At 44.8% G+C, this 23,016-nt stretch overlaps 1 protein-coding gene across 5 annotated transcripts in view; it reads left to right on the top strand.

Annotated features, from left to right (window-relative positions):
- ARHGAP26 (Rho GTPase activating protein 26) overlaps positions 1-22,078 on the top strand; it is a 444,108-nt gene extending 422,030 nt beyond the window's left edge. For 2 of the 5 annotated variants that reach the window (XM_045998911.1, XM_045998909.1), the window contains 3 exons: positions 1,070-1,180; positions 7,185-7,276; positions 16,097-22,078. In XM_045998911.1, coding sequence (XP_045854867.1) covers positions 1,070-1,180; positions 7,185-7,276; positions 16,097-16,185 — 292 coding nt within the window. In that variant the 3' untranslated portion in view covers positions 16,186-22,078. Of the gene's footprint in view, positions 1-1,069; positions 1,346-7,184; positions 7,277-16,096 lie in introns of all 5 variants that reach the window. The other 3 variants (XM_045998908.1, XM_045998907.1, XM_045998912.1) reach the window with 2 other exon arrangements.
- The last annotated feature ends 938 nt before the right edge of the window (positions 22,079-23,016 follow it).

Genomic DNA, 23,016 nt, shown 5'->3' with positions numbered 1-23,016 from the left:
ATGTTTACAAAGTCTGTTGCACTGGAATTGTATTGCTGTCATTTCCCCCCCGATAATGTGCTTGGATCAAACATTCCAGCATTCGGCTGAGGCTCAGGACTACAGGGGGTGTTGTGGCTGGGCGATTTCCACATTGTTTTCTCAGTCATTGGTCTTCCCACTATCTGTGATTTAATGTGATTTTATGGAGTTGCTAAGATGTTTGTTTGTGTAATTTGTAGAAATAAGTCAAAGGGCTACCGTGACCAGTTAAAAGTCACAAGCTGTATTTCAGTGAGTAATTTTAACCTTTCCCCTGCAAACTTTTGATCAGCTACCCATCAAAGAACAAAATGACAGATCGAAGATTTCAGTTCCTCATTTTTTCATTGCCTTCCCTGTGGGGCTTTTTCTTAGAGCATCACAGTGCCCAAAATCCACGAAAAGAGAAAGGGCAGGCCTGGAAAGCAAACCTCAGGGGAACCGCATTGCTTCGGGTAATGTGTGCCCTCTCCTGAGAGGTGTGTGTCCAGACCCGTCCTTCACCCGCTATCGTATTTCTGATGCACTGCTTCTCTGAGTCTCCGATGGCACACAGCCCGTTTAGTTAAAAATGTAAACAGGAAATTGTTTTCTGGCTGAATGGGCCGTGTGGCCCAGAAAAATGGTCATTTTTGCTGAGACCCAACTTTAAAAACACTCACACAGCAGTGGAACCTGAAGGCCTCTTAGAAACTAGCCCTGTTCCACATGGTCTGGTGCTAGGGTATGAGTGGGAGCTCACACACATGGGCCCAGGGCATCTTCCACCAGTGCAAGGCACACCATCGAAAAAGCTCCCGTGACCTAGAAAGCAGCTGTTCTGCAGGGCAGAGAGACTCCTTAATACTCCAAGGAATTGCAGAAGAGGCGCTACTTGGAATATACCGAGGTGTGGTCTGGAGAAGTATGACTTGGCACTGACAACACAGCCGGGTTTCAGTGCTCCTCGTCTGCTCCAGCTCCCCATCATTTGGCCTCCCATGAACCTCATGCCCCCATTGTGGTTTCCCTCTGTGCTGACGAGTTTTCTGATTGTTCTGTCTTGCAGCCCCCCGAATCCAAGCCCAACTTCACCCCTCTCGCCATCTTGGCCCATGTTCTCGGCGCCATCCAGCCCTATGCCCACCTCATCCACGTCCAGCGACTCATCCCCCATCAGGTCTGTTGCAGGGTTTGTTTGGTTTTCTGTTGCTGCCGTTGCTCTCTCATTGGCTTGGTCCTCTCTTCATGCAGTGTTCAGCCTCCTCGTCAACTTTGTTCCCCGCCATCCAAACCTGCACTTGCTTTTTGACAGGCCAGAAGAAGCGGTTCGTGAAGACTCCAGGTAAAATCATGGATGATGACCAATCTATTCCTGTTTATCCAAAGCCAGTCAGGAACAATGGGGGTGGCTAGCCTCTGCCTTCCTGTGATTCCAGCCTAAGAGACCGAAGCTGGGAGGGACATGTGCATGAACCAGCATGGCATTTTCTACATCTCTCTGAACCCTTCCTCCAATTTCTGAGTGAATCCGTGATGCCTGGAGTTTGGGGAAAGAGTGCCTCCTGGATGGGCCCCTGTTCTCTGAGTCATGGAGCTTTCTCTGTGCTTTGGTATAAGATAATATCAGAGGGAACAGTGCTGAGACATGTACTGGCCTTTTCTTCCCTCATTTTTATCAGGTAGCATCAGGCAGCATTTATTTGTGGGGTTTGACTGTTGGCCATGAGCATTGACCCCTAGTTGCTAAGACCAGAGTCATGAGAGAGATGAATGTAATGGAATAAAGGATGGAGATGTGAAGCAGTTTCTCTTTAAATCATCATGGCTGCCTCCTTGCCCTCTGTGTGCTCTGATCTCTGATCTCCACGCATCATGGACCCTTAGCACTCATGGGAATAGGCAGCACCTCTTTCTCAGAGTTGATCTAGTTCTTCTCCTCTGGTTTGAGGATGTCTAGACTTAATTCTTTAGAGAAAAGAAGCCATTTAAATAAAAAAAGAATTAATTAATAAAGATTCCCTGCAGAATCTCTCTGCTATGTGGATCCTAAGTCTGTGTCTCTCTCAAATTTAGTTTCTGCTTGCAGACAACTAAAATGTAGAGCCCAATTATAAAGCATCATAAGCCCCTGGAGCCTTAATAGTATTTTTCTTGTCCATCTTTTTCTCATAGCTGTTTTTTTTTTTTTTTCCTGAAGGGTGGGTCCAGCAGAGAGGCTTAAATAATTTGTAACATTAAGTCTCACTTTTAAAAAAGAAAACCCATGTTATTTATATATATAGATATATATTATTAGTTTATTCTTCTCCAGGAACTTTCCAGTCTATCATTGCATCCTATCATCTTGTGAGAATGAGAGGAGAAATGGCCTGAACTGTCTTACAGAGAAAGAAAACTAAGGCACAAAGAGTTGACTGTAGTCCCACCACTGGATAAGAGCCCATCCAGAATTCTGGATTTCTTGTCCTCAACTCAGCACTCTTTCCTTCAAACATGTGGGTGCCCCCAAACCTAAGGTTCCATGCCACTCCCAGCTGCAGAGCCTGCCCTACTCTTCCTGGTTTTCTGTCTAGCTTTGCACTGGAAGGTGGGAAAAGTAGCTTTTTCTTTTTTTTTTTTTTTTTTAAAGATTTTATTTATTTATTTGACAGAGAGAAATCACAAGCAGACAGAGAGGCAGGCAGAGAGAGAGAGAGGGAAGCAGGCTCGCCGCCGAGCAGAGAGCCCGATGCGGGACTCGATCCCAGGACCCCGAGATCATGACCCGAGCCGAAGGCAGCGGCCCAACCCACCGAGCCACCCAGGCGCCCAAAAGTAGCTTTTTCATATACTCTTATCCTCATCCTGGGAATAAAGTTAAAATTCAGACCCTATTTTTCTGACACTCAAGTTATTTCCTCATTATTTCTTAGACATATTCTGGGTGCTTTGGGAGACATTAACTTTCTAGGACATGAGATATTGCATGGATCTAACCAGAGCAGTTCAGTCACTCATTCCCCCATGAAGACCTGAACCACAGCAAACTACAGCCACCTTCCAGTATGCGTCACTACTCATAGAAGAGGCGTGGTCATTAGCAGAATGTGTTTCCTTCATTTTGAGCAAAGGGAAGTAAAACCTTCAAAACACTGGTCCCTTGAACAGAATGGACTGGGGGACTCAGAATGGTAGAATCATTCAGGTAAAAAGCTGAACATATTCTATGCTTTGAGGATGTTCACTTTTTTGTGTCTCTGAGTTTGGGGGCCTGTTGCCTGACCAGTATCTCCACCTCTGTACTCCGTTCCATCACCCAACAAATTTTCAGGGTCTGTTTGTTTGTTTGTTTTTTTTCTTTCTTTAACTACTCCTTTCCATCTCCCAAAGTATTTCATGATTGACAAAGCATGGTGGCAATAGGATCTGCTACTGTAGTAGGTCTGGGGTCATGGTTATTCAGAACTGCCCACTCTGGCCACCATTAAAATAGCACCATTTGGATGATACTATTCCACAATACTTTGGGAATCTGCCATTTTGAAACAGGAAAAGCAGACTGGGGCTTGGAATCGGCTGTCACAGAGCTAGTTTGTGTGCTGAGGTGAGCACATCTTACTGGGAGCTAGCCTATCAGACCTAGCCAGCAGAGAGGATTAAAATCCCCTAACTGCCATTGGGGTATGCAGCCAAGAGATGGGGGCATACCTCTTGTTCAGGTCCAATGGGGCCTTTCCCCCAAATCCACTTCAAGAGCATGAAGCTTCAGATTTCCTTCCCCTGGCAGAGCTTTTAAAAAGTAAATACTCCATAGGACCTAATAAATCGTCCTGTGAACTTCTACGTAATGTCTCCTCTGGGAATGACTCCCTCTCCCCTCTTCCAAGCATTTTCAGTGCTTGTTAGTTCAAGCGCAGGAAGGAAGATGCCTTTAATAGCACAGCAGAGGAAGGGTCGTAGAAACATATTCCCTTCACACTTCCCTTTCCTGTTACCCCTAGAGAAGCTCCCAGCCCCTAAACCATAGCTTCCCTTTACACAGTGGTCCCTGGCAGTGGAGCCTGAATGATCAAACTGTTGCATCCTGTCAGTCTGGCTGGCCCCACCTCCCTGTAGTGTCATCTGATGGACAGAGGGTCATCATTTTGCAAGGTTTGCAAAGGCATTTGAGGGAAGCTCCTCTGAGTGCTTTTCTGGCCTTGTGCCGTGCTCAGAGGTGAAAATTAAAAATGAACCAGCAGAAGGTTCCAAACTTGTTCTTGCCCTTGAAGGCCAGCTGAGGTCTGAAGGGCACTGTTTCAGGAGCAGCTGAAGGCACCTCAGGCTCTCTGTGTCCAGTGTTGAGATGCACTGCAGAGAATGGGGAGCCAGAGAGCCAGGAATGCTTGGTGTGGGGAGTCTTAATTTTTTTAAGTCAGAGCCAAAGCCTAAAAACACATCCTCTGTGCCAACAGGATCTGTTTTGGTAGGAACCCTACCGTAAGCAAACTACTGGGTTTTTTGAGAGCCAATATAACATAGGACCCTGGACCTGTTGGGCTGACAAACTTTTAAAAAAGATAAGACTGTCCCCCAGATAGAATTGCCAGATTTAGCAAATGTTTAGCAAATAAAATGAAAATACAGAATATTCAGTTACATTTGAATGGTAAATAAATAGCAAATGATTTCTCTTACTGTAAGTAGGTCCTATGTAGTATTTGGGACATACTTCTACTACAAAAGCATTTCTCGTTGATCTGAAATTCTAATTTAACTAGCTGTCTTGTACTTTATTTGGCAGCCCTGGTCCTGGAAAACAGGAATAGGAGGTCTCAGGGGAAAAGACCTTCTTGTAGATGGTCAGTCAGCCTGTTAGTCTAAGAAAAAAGCAAGGCGCTTTCCTGATCTTTGTTTTTATTTTTAATGGATTATTTTATTGTCACTTGATTCAATTCCAAAAGCCTAACATTAGTGGAAAATTTACTCCTCTTGAATGATAAACTTCAGCACCTGAGACCATTCCCTCTGCTTGATTCCTGCCAGATACCCCACTTGGCTTCCCTGGTTTGCCCATTTTGTCCCATTCCTTCTATTTAATGAAGTTAATAAGTAACCTCTATGAAAATCCAGCTGGAGGAGGCTTGCCACAGTAATCTTACCCTCACCTTTGATTTTTCTGTCCCTGGTCTATGCACTCTACCCACCTGCTGTGCACTGTCCACAGGGGCCAGTGACCAAGGCTAATGTCAGATGGATTCTCCTTCTACCTTCCAGGCTCTCCTTGCCTGCCATTATGGGATATGGGCCATTTTATCACTTTTTATAACCAGGTAACTCCTCCTCTTGGCTCCCACTCCCTCAAAAACAAAAGCAAACTATTTTGCCCTCCATGGAAAGTTGTACAATGGATGTTTGGCCCTTCCTGACAATATGCAGACTTGGTTCAGTTAGATCACAGAATATGCCTCTGGTGCAGAGCTCTACTCTGAGTTTAATGACAATTACCCCAGAAAGAGCTGTTTTCCAGTTAAAGCTCAGGAATTTTGATGGCTCTTCTTTCTTTGATTCCCAATGAATCCACTTCATTTTCTCCCACTTCCCCAATTTTCTCCCACCTGGCCATCATCTGTTGGCCACTAGAAGACCAGAGAAAAGAATGATAAACTATGCCCAGCAACAAATTCTAGATAATCATTTATCATGATCATTGTGTGCAGCAGAACTTTTAAACTATCTTTCCTTCAGTTTTCATGGAGCCAAGACTAGACCTTCTGATGCCTGGTCCCAGTATAAGTGTCCATCCATCCATCCATGGCTTCTCCTTCCCAAAGAGATGCTGGATTTGGTGACTCTGAGAAATAACAGTGTCATAATGACCCAAGACCCCTGCCTCTTGTGATTTTATCTGGGCTTACCTAAAACCAGACTTTCCTCACCTAAATCTCATTTGGCTGCTAGAAATCAGTGTGCCAGAGGGCATTTAGCATCACTGGCTCCTGGAGTCTTTCTGTTAGTCAAATGAAACTAAAGTTAATAATACATCCCTGGAATAATTGTTTAACCCAGAGGACCTACTTGCTCTTTTGTTATTCTGCCCTGAGCTCCTAAAAGTGCTTCTTCAGAGGGAGAAGAGATTACTTTTAGCAAATAAAGAGTCAACTTCTGACTGTTAAATGTTATTTGTTTTATGACCCTTGAGAAGTCCATAGATCTTTTGGAACTATTTGGATATCGGAGCAAAAATTGATAGAAGGTAATAGGATTTACCAGTTCTTACAATTTACTCTTTAGAACATTGTCAAGTCCAACCTACCACCTGTTTTTTCTAAGTAAAGTTTTGAGGGAACGTAGCCATACAAATTCATTTACGTATTGTCTATGGCTGTTTTTATGCCACAAGGCAGAGCTGAGTAATTGCAACAGAGTTCTTATAGCCCACAAAGCCTAGAATACTCACTGCTAGGCCATGTAGAGCAAGAGATTGCCAACCCCTAATCTAGAACAGTGGTTCTTAGCCCTGGTTGCACCCTAGAGTCACTTTGAGAGCTTTTCAGAAATTATTTTGATGCACCTATATACGTCACGTTCCCCCTCTCTTCCTCCCCACGCTCCCCACACACATTCATGTAAGTGCTCACACACACAACTTGTCTGTTCCCTGCCCTACCCTGGGGGTCGGGGAGTTCCAGCTCTGGAATCCTGCTCCACCAGCCCAATGAGAAATAAGTGACATCTGAGAAAGCGAATGTCAGCCCGTGGCCTAGAGCCGAAACATGGCTGTTAGAATTTCTGCTTTTCGGCTCACTGAGCATTGCCAGTTTTCAATCAGGTCTGTTGTGAGTGCTCTCCAGAGCAACTAGGAAGCTCTTTCCTGCCCATCCTCCCTTTCCCCAAACTACTCCTGCTCCAAGAATGGGTCTCAGCCTATACTCCCACTGTTCAGGTGTCGTAACTCCTAGACAGAGTTTCACATGACACAAGGTGACCCCACAAGAAGTGTGGTTTCTCAGGGCTTATGGCTTGTCTCTGAATAATTCTCATTTTTCTCTGGTGACCTTTGCAACTTTTCCACCTCATGTTTTGCCATCTGGCTGCCTTGTCAGGCTGTTGCCGCAAGAGACAACTAGGTGGCTTGCAGGGAAGTAGATGAGAGAGATTACATATCTGGGGCTTTCAGAAGGTTTAAAAATACTGCTAAATAAACTCCTGTTTTCACACAGCACACCGTTCCGGAAGGCAAAAGCCTTATATGCCTGCAAAGCTGAACATGACTCAGAGCTCTCGTTCACAGCAGGCACGGTCTTCGACAATGGTGAGTTTCTCATCCCCTTGCAGAGCTGTGGGAGGGGTAGAGGAGCAAAAAAAACCCTGCAGTTTTCAAAGTTCCTACGAGGAAAAAAAAAAAAATACAGTCTCTCTTGAATGGGTAAGACTGAAAAGAAGTGTGGTGGGGTGGGGGTGGGGGGGTCTTTCCCCAAAATAGGGGAGTAGCAGCGGGACTTCTAGAGGCATTGTCAAGAGTAGGACAGTGTACAGAAGTCTTCACTTGGATAGACTCAGCCTCACGGAGCTGTATTGGACATGAAAAGTGATTGTGTACCTGGACAGGGCTCCGCCCGCACCTGGCAGTGGCTTTGAGAGTCTGGGAACTGGACAGAGGATAGGAGATAGCAGAGCAGAGAACAGGGATCCCGCAAGTGGCCGGCTCAGGGCGAAGACTGAAGCACACAGGGTCTGTGCCTCTTTTCCTCCTGGGTTCAGTGGCATTCACTCTCCATAGCAGGTGAGGCTTATTTCCAGGCTAGCAGGGCACTGGGCAAGCTCGGGGTCAGTGAGCCTCCATGCAGCCATGCTTGTCCTCCCCCTGACTGTTGGGAGTGTAGAGTTGACTCCCTCGGGGCCATCTCCCAGCAGACTCTCAGCTGTCCTGCTCAAGTATCCTGTATGAAAATGGAGTCGTGGCACCCGCATGGTAGAACTGGGAACCAGTCTTACTTGCTGTACCTTTTTCTTGTTGTTTTTGTTTGTTTTCCTCCCGAAAATAAGGAAAAGGTAGTATTTTTCAAAGTGACTATTGATATCATAATTTGTCATAACTTACCATTTACCTAAGAGAAAAATTAGGATTCTGGGAAAAAGCCAGAGTCTTTGTTGTAGCTGAGATTTTTGCCAGATGAAGTTCTCCTTTGGGGTTAATCTTCCTGGGTCCTTGGGTGAAAGGGTCCCTTGTTTTGCCCACAGGAGAAACCCAGAGCTGCTGCCTGATTTCAGGAAGCAGACATTTTCATGGGCTGCCTTCTTGACCTCCGGTGGGGTAGTGGCACAGTTCCTGAGCAGGGCTGAGTGCCTGTCGCCCCAGCGCTCCCCTTCAGGGCTGAGTGCCCCACTTTGTCCTAGGTCACACCTCCTGCCACCTGCTCGAGAGCCAGAAATACAGAGCAGCCAAGGCCCCCACCTAGCACTGGAGTGCCTGAGCTCTAGATTCAGGCCACCAAAGTGCAAGTCCAGGCTCGACCACCTGCTTCTGTGTGAACTCCAGCAGTGACAAACTCTCTGTGCCTCAGTTCTGTCCCCTGCTAGATAAAGATAAGAGGGTTGTGAGGGAGAATTGTAGTAGTGCACATCACGTATTTAAGAGCATACTCAACACATTAAGCATTCAGTGTTATTATCATGATGATGATTGCCATCATTATGCCCATCTAAGAGCCTGATGTTCTCATAGCTCACCGTGACCCTTTTATATTTGTCCCTCCTATAACACAGGCCTGGCTCTTGCCTGGTCAGTAGGTACCACACCTTGACCCTCTGAGTCCTGGCTGTCTTTAGCGGCCTCTAAACCAAGTAAAGATGGACTTCTGGGGACAGTCTTGAGTGCACCTCCATGCGAAGGGGCAGCCCCTTATTTGCCCAGCCCTGCATTTAGCATTGCAGAGATAATAATTAGGCATGGGGAGACAGGTCACAGAGCACCTGGGGGATTCCTAGGTCACACTAGGACCTTCTGAGCCCGCAGGAGCTGGGGTGAGCCTATGACTGTATGTGGCCTGCTGGGCGTGTGTCCTCTTGTATGGTTCTCTAAGCCCCAAAACACAAACCTTTGCTCCATTAACTTTCATTTGGGTGCTTTACATATCCAAGTGCACAGCCAGCCAGCTGAGCTGCCTCTCCTGTCAGCAGCTGGAGCATTCTGGTCCTGGCAGACCTGAGGTGACATGGGTCCACGGAAGGCTGTCCAGAGCCATGTCACTGACAAGTGTGCTCTGCCTAAATAGGCCCACGTGGTGGAGTCGCAGCACAGCCCTAACATGACGCAGGGTTCCTAGCAGACAGACCTGCGTGGGCTGCATGCAGGCCTTCTGTGTCCTGCCCTGCCAACAGGGGCAGGCCTTCTGCCTAGAGATGGGCAGAATTTGAGACATTCCCACGTTTACAGGTGAATCCAGAACTTAAAGTCTGTCCTCTGAACCCCAGTTCACTGCTCCAGGGACTGTCATGTTCCTATCAGCTATTCCCTGTGACTGCACAAAGGACCCCTGATCTTAGGGGCAAACTTGGTCTAAACTCTCAAAAGGTATGTGTATGTGTGTGTATCTTGTTTGTGACTCCTTTTTTCAAGGGCAACCCTCTTCCTTTTTTTTTTCCCCCAAAAACTTTCTTGAGATACCCACATACCATACAGTTTACCCATTAAAATGTACAGTTCTGTGGTTTTTAGTATATTCAGAGTTGTGCAACCATCACTGCTATCTAATTCCAGAATATCTTCATCACCCCCAAAAGTAACCCTGTGCCCCTTAGCAGCCATGCTCCCTTTACCCCCAGTCCTCCCCCATTTAGCCAGGAAACCACTCCTCTACTTTCTGTCATTATTAATTTGCCTTCCCTGGGTATTTCATATAAATGGACTTACACAGTACATGGTCTTTGCGACTGGCTCTTTCCACCTAGCATAGTATTTTCAAGGTTCATCCGTATTGGAGTGTGCATCAGGACTTCTTTCCTTTCTATTGCTGGGTAGTCTTCCCTTGTGTGCATATACCACATTTTATTTATCCACTCATCAGTTAATGGCGTTTTGATTATTTCCACTTACTTTTTGGCTGTGAGGAGCAATGCAGCTATAACCATGCACGTACAGATTTTTGTGAGACACCTTTCGGGTCTCTTGGTGATAGACCTGGACGAGGGCAGAGGTACTACTGGATCCCACAGAAACGCAGTTAAACAGTTGAAGGAGCTGCCAGACTGTTGCTTCATGTCACCTTCCCACCTTTTTAAGTCTCCTTTTTGAAGCAGCTTAAGTAGGTAACCAAAGAGGAAGGAAAAGAAACCTAGGTGATTTTTAACTGCCAAGTCCTTTCCTTCCCTTTGGGGTGCTCTGCCTAGCATGTCCTGGGACTGCGTGCACCACACAACTTGGTCATCATCGTAAATCCTACAATGATAAAGGAGAGTGGGAAAAAGGTTTGGTTTAATGAGTCAGAGACCTTATCCATGCCTTCCTGTGATCTCTGGGAGTCATGGCAGAGGTCATTGACACCAGCTTGTTTTTAACCAGGAATGCCCTTTCACATTCCCTGAAGAGCAAAAGGCAAAATAAAACCCCAAAGAAAACACCTCTCAGTGTTGACTGAGCTGCAGTCCAAAAAGGATCTGACAAAATGTGAATCCACCTTTTAAAGATTTATTTATTTGTTTATTTTAGAGAACAAGAGAGCATGCATGATGGGGGTGGGGTGGGGATAGGGACATGCAGAGAAAGAGAATCCCAAGCAAGCAGACTCCCCATTGAGCAAGGAGCCTGCTGCCAGGCTTGATCCCAGGACAGACCCTGAGATCACAACCTGAGATGAAACCAAAAGTCAACCAAAAGATGCTGGACTGACTGAGCCATCCAGGCACCCCACATACACTTTTTTGTGGTGATTCCTAGAAAATGCTACACTTATCCCCATTTCCCCCCTCCCTTCACCTCTGTTGGAGAAATCAGGCCTTACAGGAGGAAAAGCTGTTAGCATGGTAGGCAGGGAGATATTTCCCTTGTTCTCTCCCTTGCTAGTTTGTTTCTGGAGACACCAGGTAAGAGCTGTTTAAGTTGGATGCTCTGTAGCTGTGAGATTAAATCATCAGACCAATAGGAAGAAAGTTTCTTAATGACAGGCTTCGAGAGTTAGAGTTCCTCTGTGTTGTGTTTTTTAGGATCAGGAAGAATGAATAAGGAGGAAGAAGGAGGGGCACCCTGAGGGGAAACTCTGTTATTTCACAATGATTAATCAACAAGCCTTTGGATTCCAGGGGCCTGTGCCATGAATCTGAGGTGGCTGCTCAGTCAGCTTTTGGACTTTGTGCAGGGGGGAATGGGTGTGCAATACTCGGAAATAACTCCACTGTCAGCCCTTGCCAGTCTACTAGGAAATAGCCCATTTCACCAGGAGCACCTCAGATAGTAACTGGAAAGAGAAATAAGTTGTGTTCTCAGGAACATTAGTCATTTTATGGCAATGTGATTAGTGGTACCTGGAAAATTCACATGGTAGTCACTAAAATTGGGTTCTTGGGATACTTCCCTCAAGATCTGAGGTGGGCTGGATCCATTCATTCCCAGGGTATGGAGTACTGCCTGAGTGTAAGATAGGGCTGCCCTGGGTTTCCTTTGCAGATAGAGAACACCCTCCCAGGGGACCACTGAGCTACTCCACCAGTGGGGTTTTGCAGGGAGGTCCTCAGTGAAGTCTTTTGGACTCCACAGCTGTCTCTACTTCCAAATCCAAACACAAACCCAAGCCACCTCCATCTCTTACCCAGGTGTTTCCACCAGCTACCTAGATAGTTGTCATGTCAACTCTTGTCCCCATAACCCATTCTCTGTGCAGCAGCCAGAGTGATGTTTAGAAATTACACCATGTTATTCTGTTTCACATACTCCTGGCCTCTTGTTCCTCCCACAGTTATTGGTGGGTGCCTCCACAGACCAGCTCCTAACCCCCAGCCCTTCTCTTCCTCACTAGATACACTGCAGTCTCACAGGCCTTCCCTATGTTCTCAGTTACAGTCAGCAAACTATGACCTGTCAAATCCAGCTTCCTGACTGTTTCTGTAAATGAAATTTTATTGGAGCTTAGCTACCCGTGGCTCTTTGTCTACATATTACCTATAGAGCTACAATGGCACAGTTGAGTAGAGACACACATTTACAATCTGGCTCTTTGAGAAAAATTTGCAGACCACTGTTCTGAAATCATACCAGGCATTCTGCCACCTTAGGACCTTTGCACTTGCATTATCTGCTGCCTGGCTAGCTCCTTCAGATCCTTTAGGTTTTAGCTTTTTTGAGCTCCTCTCCATACCTGCAATCCCTATCCCAGTCTCTTTCTCTTCCCTCATCACTCTCTAAAATTATATGCTGCTTTATTAATATATTGCCTTGATCCAAGAGCAGAATCCTTCTGCTTGCTCAGTACTGTGTCCAGGGTTCCCTAGCACAGTGTCTGGCACAGGGTAAGTGCTTAATAAATGCTTGTTAAATGAGTAAATGTATTCAGCTACACAAGGGTTTTTGCCTCTTCCAGCCAGTGCTGCTTCCTTTTGGAGCAGTCAACCATTAGAGATCCTAGCCACATGCTTGCTGCTTGTCCACAGTGAGAGAAGGAAAGGAGAGAGCATGAGTTGTGTGTGCAGGGGTGTAGGGAGTGTGTATGGCTGGAGCTGAGAGAAAGTGGTTGGCAGAAAGCACATCCATGTCAGCAGCAGCTTATATTAGATGCTTGCTGGACTGGAGAGCTGCCTGGGCAACTCACGGAAACACTCTGTGAGTTTATATAGCACATTGGACATTGGTGCAATTCAGAAAGTTGGACATTGGCTCAGTTGAACTCAACAAGTACTTATGAGCATCACTGACGTCAAAGCACTGGACTAGGCAAAAGCTATAGTGGTTAGACCATAGCCTCTTTGGTCAGATGCCCTGGGTTCAGAACCACCTCCATCCCCTGTCAGCTGTGTAACATTGGGCAAGATGCTTAAATCTCTGAGCCTCAGTTTCTCTTCAGTAAAATGAGGATAATAGCAGAATCAACTCCAGAGTCATTCTGAAGATGAAAAGAGTTGGTGCAGGCAAAGCATTAGCAAAAAGCCACCACTTGGCATGTACATACATATGTATATGTGCGTTCTTAGGATGTGCAAATGTATCACTCTTATCCCCAAAGATCACTCTCTCTGGTTGAATATAGGTGCAGTGGTTTGTAAAAGGGCATGGTCTCTGGAGTCAAACAAGCTGGGTTCAAACACTAGTTCTACCATTGTGATCCTACTGCACAAATTAATTTACATTTCTGAGCCTTAATTTTCTCATCTGTAAAGTACAGATAGTAAAATACAAGCTAGGATCTTTAGGATCAAATAAACTAATGTATGTCTAAAGCTCTCAGTCCATTGGCTCCTTCCCAGGCACTATCTGTTAGCTTCTGTCGTAATTCACCAAGCAGAGGGGAGTCACTGGGTGACTCAGTACAGACTAAGTACAGACTTAGTACAGACTAAGTGTCCTGGGTGAGACAGTACAGACTAAGTGTCCTTTAAAAAGGGGGGAAGTTTAAACATTTAAACAGTGTTAATAGGACCCATGAACAATGTACAGAATGTACAATGAGCATTCCAGGAGTTTGGAGAAAAGAGGGAACAGGTAGACCAGAATCCATGCCAGTATTTATGAAGGAAGTAGGGCTTCAGCTGAGCAATGGGGTGGGACGACAGGAAACAGAAGACAACAGAAGCTGGGAGGACATCTGATGTTGCCTCCCTCCTCTAGCAGTGAATGAGAATTTGCATTTTCTTATTATCACCCTCGTTACAGAGGCATTTTGGCACAGAAAAGTCATAACCCTTACCTTCCTTTGGATGAGTAAAAAAGACAGATCCCTGGGCCTCCCTCCTGGAGATGGTGTTTTAACTGGTATGCGTTAGGGTCCAAGACTGCAGTTTTAATAACCATCTAGGTGATTTGGGTGGTCTGCTACCATGCCTTGATGAAGCTTGAAGACCCCGTGAATCCCAGTCTAACCTGAGGGCTGCACTGTCCCCTGCCGTCTCCTGTGACACAGCTCCTGTTCTTCAATATGGAGGGCCTCCTTTATCCCTTCTCACTCTTCCCTTACTTTGCAAATTCCATTTTTAATGTTTGTAGACATTACTGCCTCAACACCTGAGATGTGTTTGAACAGCTGGCCAGGAAGGGAGAATGTCTGAAAGTGAGGGACTCTGATTATCTGGTGGAGTAACAATTCAACTAGGAGCTCTGCTGTAAAGTGGAAGGGGTCTTTTTTTGTTTTTATTTTGTTTCGTTGGTTGGTCATTCTTTCTAGGCCTTTTATTTTGGGGAGTGTGTTTGTTTGTTTGTTTGTTTGTTTGTTTTGGCTCTGAACATTTGAGGTTCCCCAAAGCTTGGGTGGGTATTGAGACCAGGCCATTACTGGGAGAGAGCCTTGTTGACTAGTCCAAGTGACTCGTGAAATGATTCAGGATCCCCTATTGACTAGCCCAGCTGTGTTGTGGCTCTCTGCTGAGTGCTTTTTCCATGCTGGCCCCTGGAACTTCACAAGAACTCACTGACAGTGTACCAGTTTATAGGTGCAGAAATTAAGTGATCTTAACATTGTAAGCTGGGAGGGCTGGGCAGAAGGCGGTGGTGTTTGGGTGCTAATATCTTAGAGGTAGGTTGAGAGTTTCATCATTGGAGAGGACGGGTTGCTTTTAAGTTGTGTTGTTCCGTGACACTTCTCTTCCAGACTTCTCCTTGTGTGGGTGTCGTGAATTCGAAGTACCCTTACTATTTTTGGTTTATTCATGAAGCCTAGTGATACAAAATTATGCAAGCATTGTGGAGGCCAACTAATAGATGTTTGAGCTTGGCTTTTTCCTGAAGAAGCTTTCAAGATTACATTGACGTTGATCTCCTATAAGCTTCAATGTGTGTCCTTTTGCTACTCCCCCATTGCTTCCTTTTGTTTCTGTTCTTGCTTCTTTCCCCAAAAACTGAAACTAGAGTTATATAGTAGCAATGGGGGCGGAAATGCTTTTCTAAAACAAGCTCAGGAAGTCACTTAATTAGCCTAGGAAGGGAATAAGAGAAAATTCATTCTTTCCAAACAATCTCAGAAAATTGGACTTTTCCTAACACACTAAGAGCAAATACGTTGCCGTTCCCATTAAGAGTGATTTGTATATTCCTAATTTACAAGCATGAATATCCACCCCCCACCCCCGACATTTCTAGGCCCATGATTCTTTCTCTTTTTCTTCCTGCTATTGAACTTTGCAGACTCAGCTGGATTTTATATAATCTTTACACAATATCACTAATTTCCATGAAGATGGATTGTGATAGCACAGAAATGAGTGTATTCTTTTATTTTTATTATTTTTTTTTGGATATTGAAAAATCAAAGAACTGGAGATTTTGAAAGTTGCAAGAAAGAGAGGAAGAAGACAGCTTTCAGTATCGTATGTAGGAGGGAGGAAAATTCTAGAGAACAGCAAAGAAAACTAAGGGTATGGGTGGAACAGAGAGGGGGCTGTTCAAAGGCTATGCAAAAAAACCAAACAGAAGTTGCAGGGAGGTTGGAAGCAGAGGGTAAGGATTTAAAGGGAAGTGAAATGCATAATTAGATTAGTAAAATGCATGCCAGATATCTTTAAAGATTAATTCTTAGCATTCCTCCACGGCATTCCACTGGGTACAAAGGCAATCCTGGGTAGGTAGATGGTTGGGTGGATGGGTAGATGGATGGATGGAGCACTGTAACTGACTTCTAACCTAAGAAAGTAGAGATTTGTCACCTCTTTCTCGTTTAAACCAGCAACTTCAGAAAGTCTAGGAAACTCCTAAAATTCTATGTAAAATTTGGAACGTCTTTGTTTCCTTTTCTGTTACAAAGAACATTTGGAGTAACCTTTATTGAAAAGCTTATGTCCCACAAAAAGTTAAGAACCCCTGGTTTAAAGAAGTCCTAGAAATGTGAAATATAACAAGCGATTGCACTCATTTGTTCTCATGTGCAGACACATCTACCACCTGCCCTACCTGTAACATCTTCACTTCTCGCTCTCTCTCTCCCCTCTTCCGGTACAGTTCATCCATCTCAGGAGCCTGGCTGGTTGGAGGGGACTCTCGACGGAAAGACTGGCCTCATACCTGAGAACTACGTGGAGTTCCTCTAACTGGGGACCCCAGCAGACCTGCTGCGCTTTCCATGGTGTCCATGACAACTGCTGATTCCAGTGTTGTAGGCCATTTCTCTTTGCCACTGAGAAATGCAGGGTCACTGACTCTGTTACCATCTGTCAACATGAATGTTTCTATGAACTCTGGTGTCACCCATCCCCATGATCATGTCAGCTGGCATGTGGTGATACTGCACGGAACAGAAGTAAATCAGCAGTGGAGGCCATTTGATTTCGATAATCAAGAAAAAGGCTTGCGAAGTCGTTCCTCTCATTTAGCTCCCTAAATAGGGAGCATTCATTTTGTTTCAATAGTCACCCAAATCCAAAAAAGGAAGTAAGAAAGATGTATCTAGTTCTCAAGAGCATGCAATGTAGCTAAGTCTAACTGGGCTGGGCATTGGCTCTGAGGCCCAGGCTGGGCCCGTTGCTTCTGTTTACAGTAGACACTCTCTCTACTCCACCTCTAAATACTTGAGACCCACAGTGCTACAGGCAGCTGGGTCTGTCTGGTTGCATGCAGGAGGGAGAGGGGTTACAGCACTGTTTACATAAGATGCAATCTCTCACCATCTCCAAGCAGCCTTGGCCAAACATCAGTAGATTTCAGCTCAGTCCTCTCATGCAAGGGAACACCCCCCACCATGTTCCCCCTCCCAAGCTAGGAACTTCTCTGCCACCGAGAGCTGCCATCACCTCGTAACCACGGCAACCCAACCTACTCTGAAACCAAATCAAAAAAAAAAAAAAAAAAAACACACACACACTCTTTTTGCATGACATATTTTTTCTTCCCCCTTTTTGGTCATTTTTTGAATGATTTGCCAACCACCTGAAGCAGAAGGTCAAGGAATTAGAGTGGTCTGCTTGGAGCAGACAGAATAGCAGCTGGGAACTCTTCCCTTTCTGGTGAATTTTAGCAGCATCAGGTTATATTTGGAACAAACTCTAGTAACCTCTTGAGATTAAATTACATACAGGCTTAATACTTCTGCTCTTCCATGCAACTAGTGTTTGCTTTCTAGGGGGCAATGTGCTGCCTCCTCATGGGCGACGTCCTCTCCTCCCCTCGACTTGTTCACTCATGGTCTCCCATTCCGTGTCCCTTCTCCTGCCCTTGACTGCCTCTAGCCCCTCACTTACGTTGGCAGTGCCCTGGGCTGCTGAGCACTGGTGCCCTCACAGCTTTCAAGGATGATTCCCGGGCTAACTGTATGGCCTGTAGTTTTAAAGGACATATATGTTCACTGCCACTCAGAAAAAGGGAATTGTTTCTCAGGCTTTTGAGGCACAAGACTAATATTGTAAGCCATTTTGATCCAGGAGAACACCAAAAGGTTGGGGCTTGGAAGGTGGTATGGGTACCTTCTAAGAAGGAGAATTTCCTGGTCCAGAAGGGGCTGGGTCTTGTGCAAGACTGCCAGGAGTGGGGAAGTTGGGTCTGGACATACCGCATTCACTTGGCCTTCAAAGGAACAGTTCCCAGTATCTTCCAGTTTAGAATGTCCTTGCAAGAGTGACTCTGGGCAGACAGACTCCAAACTATTGATGGACTCTCAAGCTCCCTAGGAGCCCCTTGGGTTGGCAGCATCACCCCAGAGTGTTTCCTGCTTCTGGAACTTCTCTTTAGGGAAAGAAGAAAAGAAAAACTTGAATTGTGTTGAATTACTGTATCTTTTACTTTTTTTTTTTTTTAAAGATAAACTTGTAAATAGAGTGATTTGAAATATTATATGGTGAAGTTTTATATTTGATAATCTTTAAGCTAGCACTCCACACATTTAAGCTTTGATTGTTGAGTAGGTGTGTGTAAGAGGGAGAGAGAGAAGGCAAGGTTGAAGAGAGTCAAGGTCATCCCTTCTCTGGGCCTTGAGGAAGGAGGACACGTTTCTAGAGACTGCTGGCTCTTGTTGGTGGGCGTGACACACTGATGGTATTCGGTGGTCTTTATCTACATGTGTTTTTGAGCTTTTCTTGGGCTTTGAATTTGGAGAGAGAAAGAGCATTTTCAGGCAATGAATTTTTCGAAGAATTCTTGCTCAGTAGTAAGATGAAGCTCAGGATTCAAGTAGGTGGGGATAGGAGTTAGATTTTTTTTTTTTTTTTTTTTTTCATTTTTCTTCTCAGGTGTATTTCTTGGTACCCCAAGATATCAGGACAGAAGGCGACGGGGTTGTCGCATGTTCCTTATATCTTACTCCTCTGCACATCTTCCGAGGCTATACACATGAGGCCGATCTATTTTGTAAATGTCGTGTGTGTGTCTACATTCTAGGAAAAACTGGCTTCTTAGGATCTTGGGTCCTCAGTATGCTGCTGCTTTCCCTTTCTTTCCCTTCTTTTTCATCTCAAGTTTCGTATAACCCCAAAATAAAAGAAAAACTCCAAAAGGGATGTAGGCTGTGCTGTTGTTAGAGCTTTATAGATGACTTTAAGTTTAAAGGAGTTTGTCATTGTGATTCAGTTGATCAGCTCAAGGATTACCCAGCTATTATGCAAAAGTTCAACCAGCAGCAAGTGAGACACTACCACTACCAATTCATAGAGCAAGAATTAAGACTGGATAAGACCAAAATAGGACTCAGGAAAGCTATCACTGAAAACCCAAGAAAGAACACGCCAACTGGCTACACTTACTCCCTGTAGACTTGGGACAGCTGCAGAACCTGTCCAGTGGGGCTTACGGGGACAAGCATGCTCTGTCCACTGTGCTTTCTAAATGTCAGGAACTTCACATAATAATGTTGTTGTTGTTGTTTTTAACACATTTGATGTTTTAAATTGTCACCTGCCTTACTGGAACCTTAACTAGAGCTAACATGGAGGAGCAGAAGGCCCAGGCCGTGATTTGGGAACTCCTCACTGAAGCATAGCTGTCGACACTTGGCCCCAGCTTGACCACTTGGAAGCCTGTCCCTCCCTCTTCAGTTGGCTCTGATTTGAAGCCGGAGGGAAATAGAACTGCCGCCAACGTGAATTTTTAGGTAGACCCCTTCCCAGCTTCCCTGTGGCCATGCTGGGGCTGTGACAGATGGCTGCTCTGCTCCCTTTCCCCAGCCAGGCTCACCTCCTCCTCATTTGCTGCAGAACTGGAGATACCATTAAGAATATGAGCCAAGAAATAGGGAAGGAATTTGATGACTAAAAGGAGGCTTTACTGTCTATGCCTCTCTCCCATTCCTAATTCTGCTCAAATAGGGAACTTTGAGGGCAGATTAGGAGAGTGAACAAGGTATCAGAATGGAGGACTGTGGACCAAGATCCCTGAGCTTTCCCAGGAACCTTGTGTTTCTTCTGTAAGGCACTTCTGTGATGTACACGGAGCCCAAATCTTTACTTGGGCATCATGATTCATCTCACTCGTCCATCAGGTACTCAAAGAAGTCCATAGCTACAGAATTCCATGCTGTGAAAGATACTAGTTTCAAATCCCTGCCCCCAAATCCCTTGCTCAAGATATTCTCTTCTGTGTTCAAAAATCAATGTATAGGGACGGACCCTGTATAGCACAGCCTTCCTTAGTGTCTTATAATTGGAGCCAGTTTCTCGCTTAGTGTTTTAATATTTCTGCAGCCAATATGCGTTTACTTCCGTCAGACCAAACTGTCTTTTTCAACATAATTCTAGTTCATTCCCTTTTGCTGAGTGCTTTTTGGACAGAGAGGCAAACAGAAAGGAGCTAAGCAATCAAGCATTGGCAGGTTGGCATCAGCAGGACAGAGCCATGCTACTGACAAGACCATTTCAGGCATTCCCAGGACTCCACAGTTGTGTGTGCCAGGCCTGTAGCTCAGAGGGAAGTCCTTTTACGAACTGTGTCTCCTGACAACAGCAAGCCCAGTCACCCCAGAAGTTCTGTCTTGACTACAGAGACTGCAAAAACATCTATGGTTGAAGCCTGGGGAGACAGAAATAACCAGCTAAAGGTAATTCGCTCCCCTATTCATGACTCTTTATTGGTACCTTTCATCCTCTGGCTTCTCTTTCCAAAAGCAAGTCTAGACCAACAGTTTCATAGACAACAGGAGTCCCAGGTACAACAGTGGCCACCATGGCACTCAGAGTTCACCCCAGTACAGAATATTTTATGAGTAACCATATAAATGAATATATATAATAAAATAATCATTTTATGAGTAACCGCAGTAGGTAGCCAGCCTTGAAGAAACCAAATAACTACCTGACTTTAAAAGGAATGTCCCAGGTATTCTATCTCCAGAGTTATCTGTTATCTCTGGCAAACTTGACAGTAATCAATTACCTAGACAACCTTGCCCCACATGTCTTTTAAGTCAACTGGGTGTCCTCTCACACACCCTTAGCTGGTGTTTAAAAAATTTATCTCCCGTTCAAATGTGTTTGGCAGCCACGCTGATTGGCTGGGTGCTGAACCACTTCTCTGTAATTGTAGCATCAAAATGACAACAGCAGAGCAATGAACCTTGCACAATCCTACAGCATGCCTTGAGACAAGACTCCCAACAAGTAATAATTAGCTTTTCTCTTTTCACTGCCTACAGTACTTACCTAACTAAAGAACTTCCCAAAGCAGAGGGCGAGACCATGTAGAGAATCCAGATGTCATTCAGAGCCACCAGCCCTGGCTGAAATGTGGTCTTCTGATGGAAGTTCTGTATTCTGGGGTGAAAAGGTTTGGATGTCAAGTAGTGCAGGGAGTGGAGAAAAAGAGAAAGGTGAACCACACTGAAAAACTGTTGGGGGGGGGTGCTGGTTAGGAGGAATAAATAAAGTTCTTAATAGGGAAAAATCGACCACAGAAAAAGTTCACAATTGATATTTTTATGAAAGTTTTAATAGCAATCTCCAAGATGGAAATGCCTTTCAAGGTAGAATGCTATAGTGACCAAAGCCTTGGCGTAGTCTTAGACCCATATAAGAATAGCAGTTACTATTACATGAAAATTCTTTTGAGTGTAATCAGAACCAGAGTATCGATAATCAAAATGTCCAATTTCCCTGGAACAGTCCTGGAGAGGTCAAGACATTCTACAAAGTTGTCCCTACAGACACTTCAGAGCAACTCCCTTGGGTATCCAGATGCCAGGATCACGCTGGTACCTGTGGAAAGAGGTTCATGTGGTGACTCTAAAGTGTCTGTGTATTAGTGTGTGTTTATGCACACACACATCTACATCAGTAAAGATACAGACACTCATGTAGATACCCACGGAAGCTGGCAGCCGCTGAGCCTTGGCAGCCTTTTAAGATTTCAAATCGGAGAACAAGAGAAACGAGATGCTGTTGATTGTCAAAATGGTCAAAGATGTAAATTAAGTGCCATTTTAAAACTTCGTATTTATCAAATGGTTACTATCTACAGCTGTATTCCTTATTAACTTATTAAAAGCCGTGTAGGAAAACAGATCAAACTCAAACCTTTAGTAGCTACTGCTAGGCTAGTAGTCACAAGCACTCTAAAAGACATTTTGTCCATATTTTGGAGAAGAAAATATTTGCATGTTTATCTCCTAATTTAGGCTACCTTTGAGTATACTGTAAAGTGCTGTGTGATAGATTATCAATAAAGTACTTAAAAATGGCACTTTAATTTTTTTAAACCATAAATTATGCACTGTTTTAAACTTCAGTATTGAATATTGACTGGTGTGTAGAATCCAATTCTGTAATTAAAAAGTAATTTGTGACTAGAATAGAACTTTTTCTCTGTTCTTAGTAAAATAGTCTTGCCATGTTGAGGCTGTTTTTTTAAAATGTGCTTTTGCGTCACTGAGCGTACCTATAAGGAAAATCCAGTTTCTGTTGAGTGGCCTCTGAAACTTGGCTTTCTTTCATTTGCTTGGTTTATGTGACAATCCTTATGAAACGAGTGGAAGTATGATTTTTGAATTAAATGACTTTTCCATTTGGTGGCACGTTTGTTTCTTGAGTTTCTGATAAAGTTTTGACATGATGCCTATTTTCATATTCCTTCAAATAAGAGTGCAAAGACACGCTCACAGTTCCAGGTCTGGGTCCCTGTGGTTGCTGGTAACAACCACAGTGCTGATTTTTGACTTGCTGTGGAGAGCTTCGCTTTCTTTTAGGAAAGAGCTCATGCTAGTGAACTTGAGGAGCTATGAAGCATATCAACCAAGCCCCGGATATACATATTCTATTTAATGTTTCTGACTTTATCTCCTGGAAGCTATAGTTGTTTTTATTCTTCCTGAGTTTGGTTTTCAAAGCTACTCTTTTGTGCAAGTTCATTATACCATGTGGGATAGTCAAAGAGCCACAACACAGGCAGTCCCCCCACACAGATGGGTGTATCCCACAGGTTTGTACATATTTGTTTAGAACTTGTAACGTGTCCCAGCCCAGCTTCTATTACCAAGTCTTCTCATCATGTCCCTTCCGGACATACTCAGAGTTGCAGCCTGGAACCCAGGTTTATAACGGACTTCCCACCTTCTGTTGTGAGCACAGAGGGCTCAGAAGGAGAGGGCAGGAGGAGACTCTGGCAGAGGAGGAGGAGAATGGGGCTCTCCCTAATGCCTGGTATAGGAGGGTGCCCACTTGAGTGCGTGGCTCACATGTGAGCCGCTCACACTGTGCTCACTTGTCACTTAAGAAGGCACTGGCTTCCCCCTGTGAACAGCACAAGCTTGCAGCCCTTGTGCCATCATGGAGCTTACGCCTGCCCTGGAAAATTCTCCAAGCATCTGAAGCCTCCTACATGCATGAGGTCACACAGCACCTAGAGGAGACCTTCTGAGTGGCACACACAGCTGACTATGTCCATCGTGGGAGCATGAGATATATGGTATGTATTTGTGTGTTATCTTTGTCCTTGGCCTTTCTAACAGA

This window comes from Meles meles, chromosome 3 (assembly GCF_922984935.1).
Source record: "Meles meles chromosome 3, mMelMel3.1 paternal haplotype, whole genome shotgun sequence".
Taxonomy (NCBI): domain Eukaryota; kingdom Metazoa; phylum Chordata; class Mammalia; order Carnivora; family Mustelidae; genus Meles; species Meles meles.
Note: the sequence above shows the minus strand (reverse complement) of the source record. Positions and strands in the feature narration are given on the sequence as shown.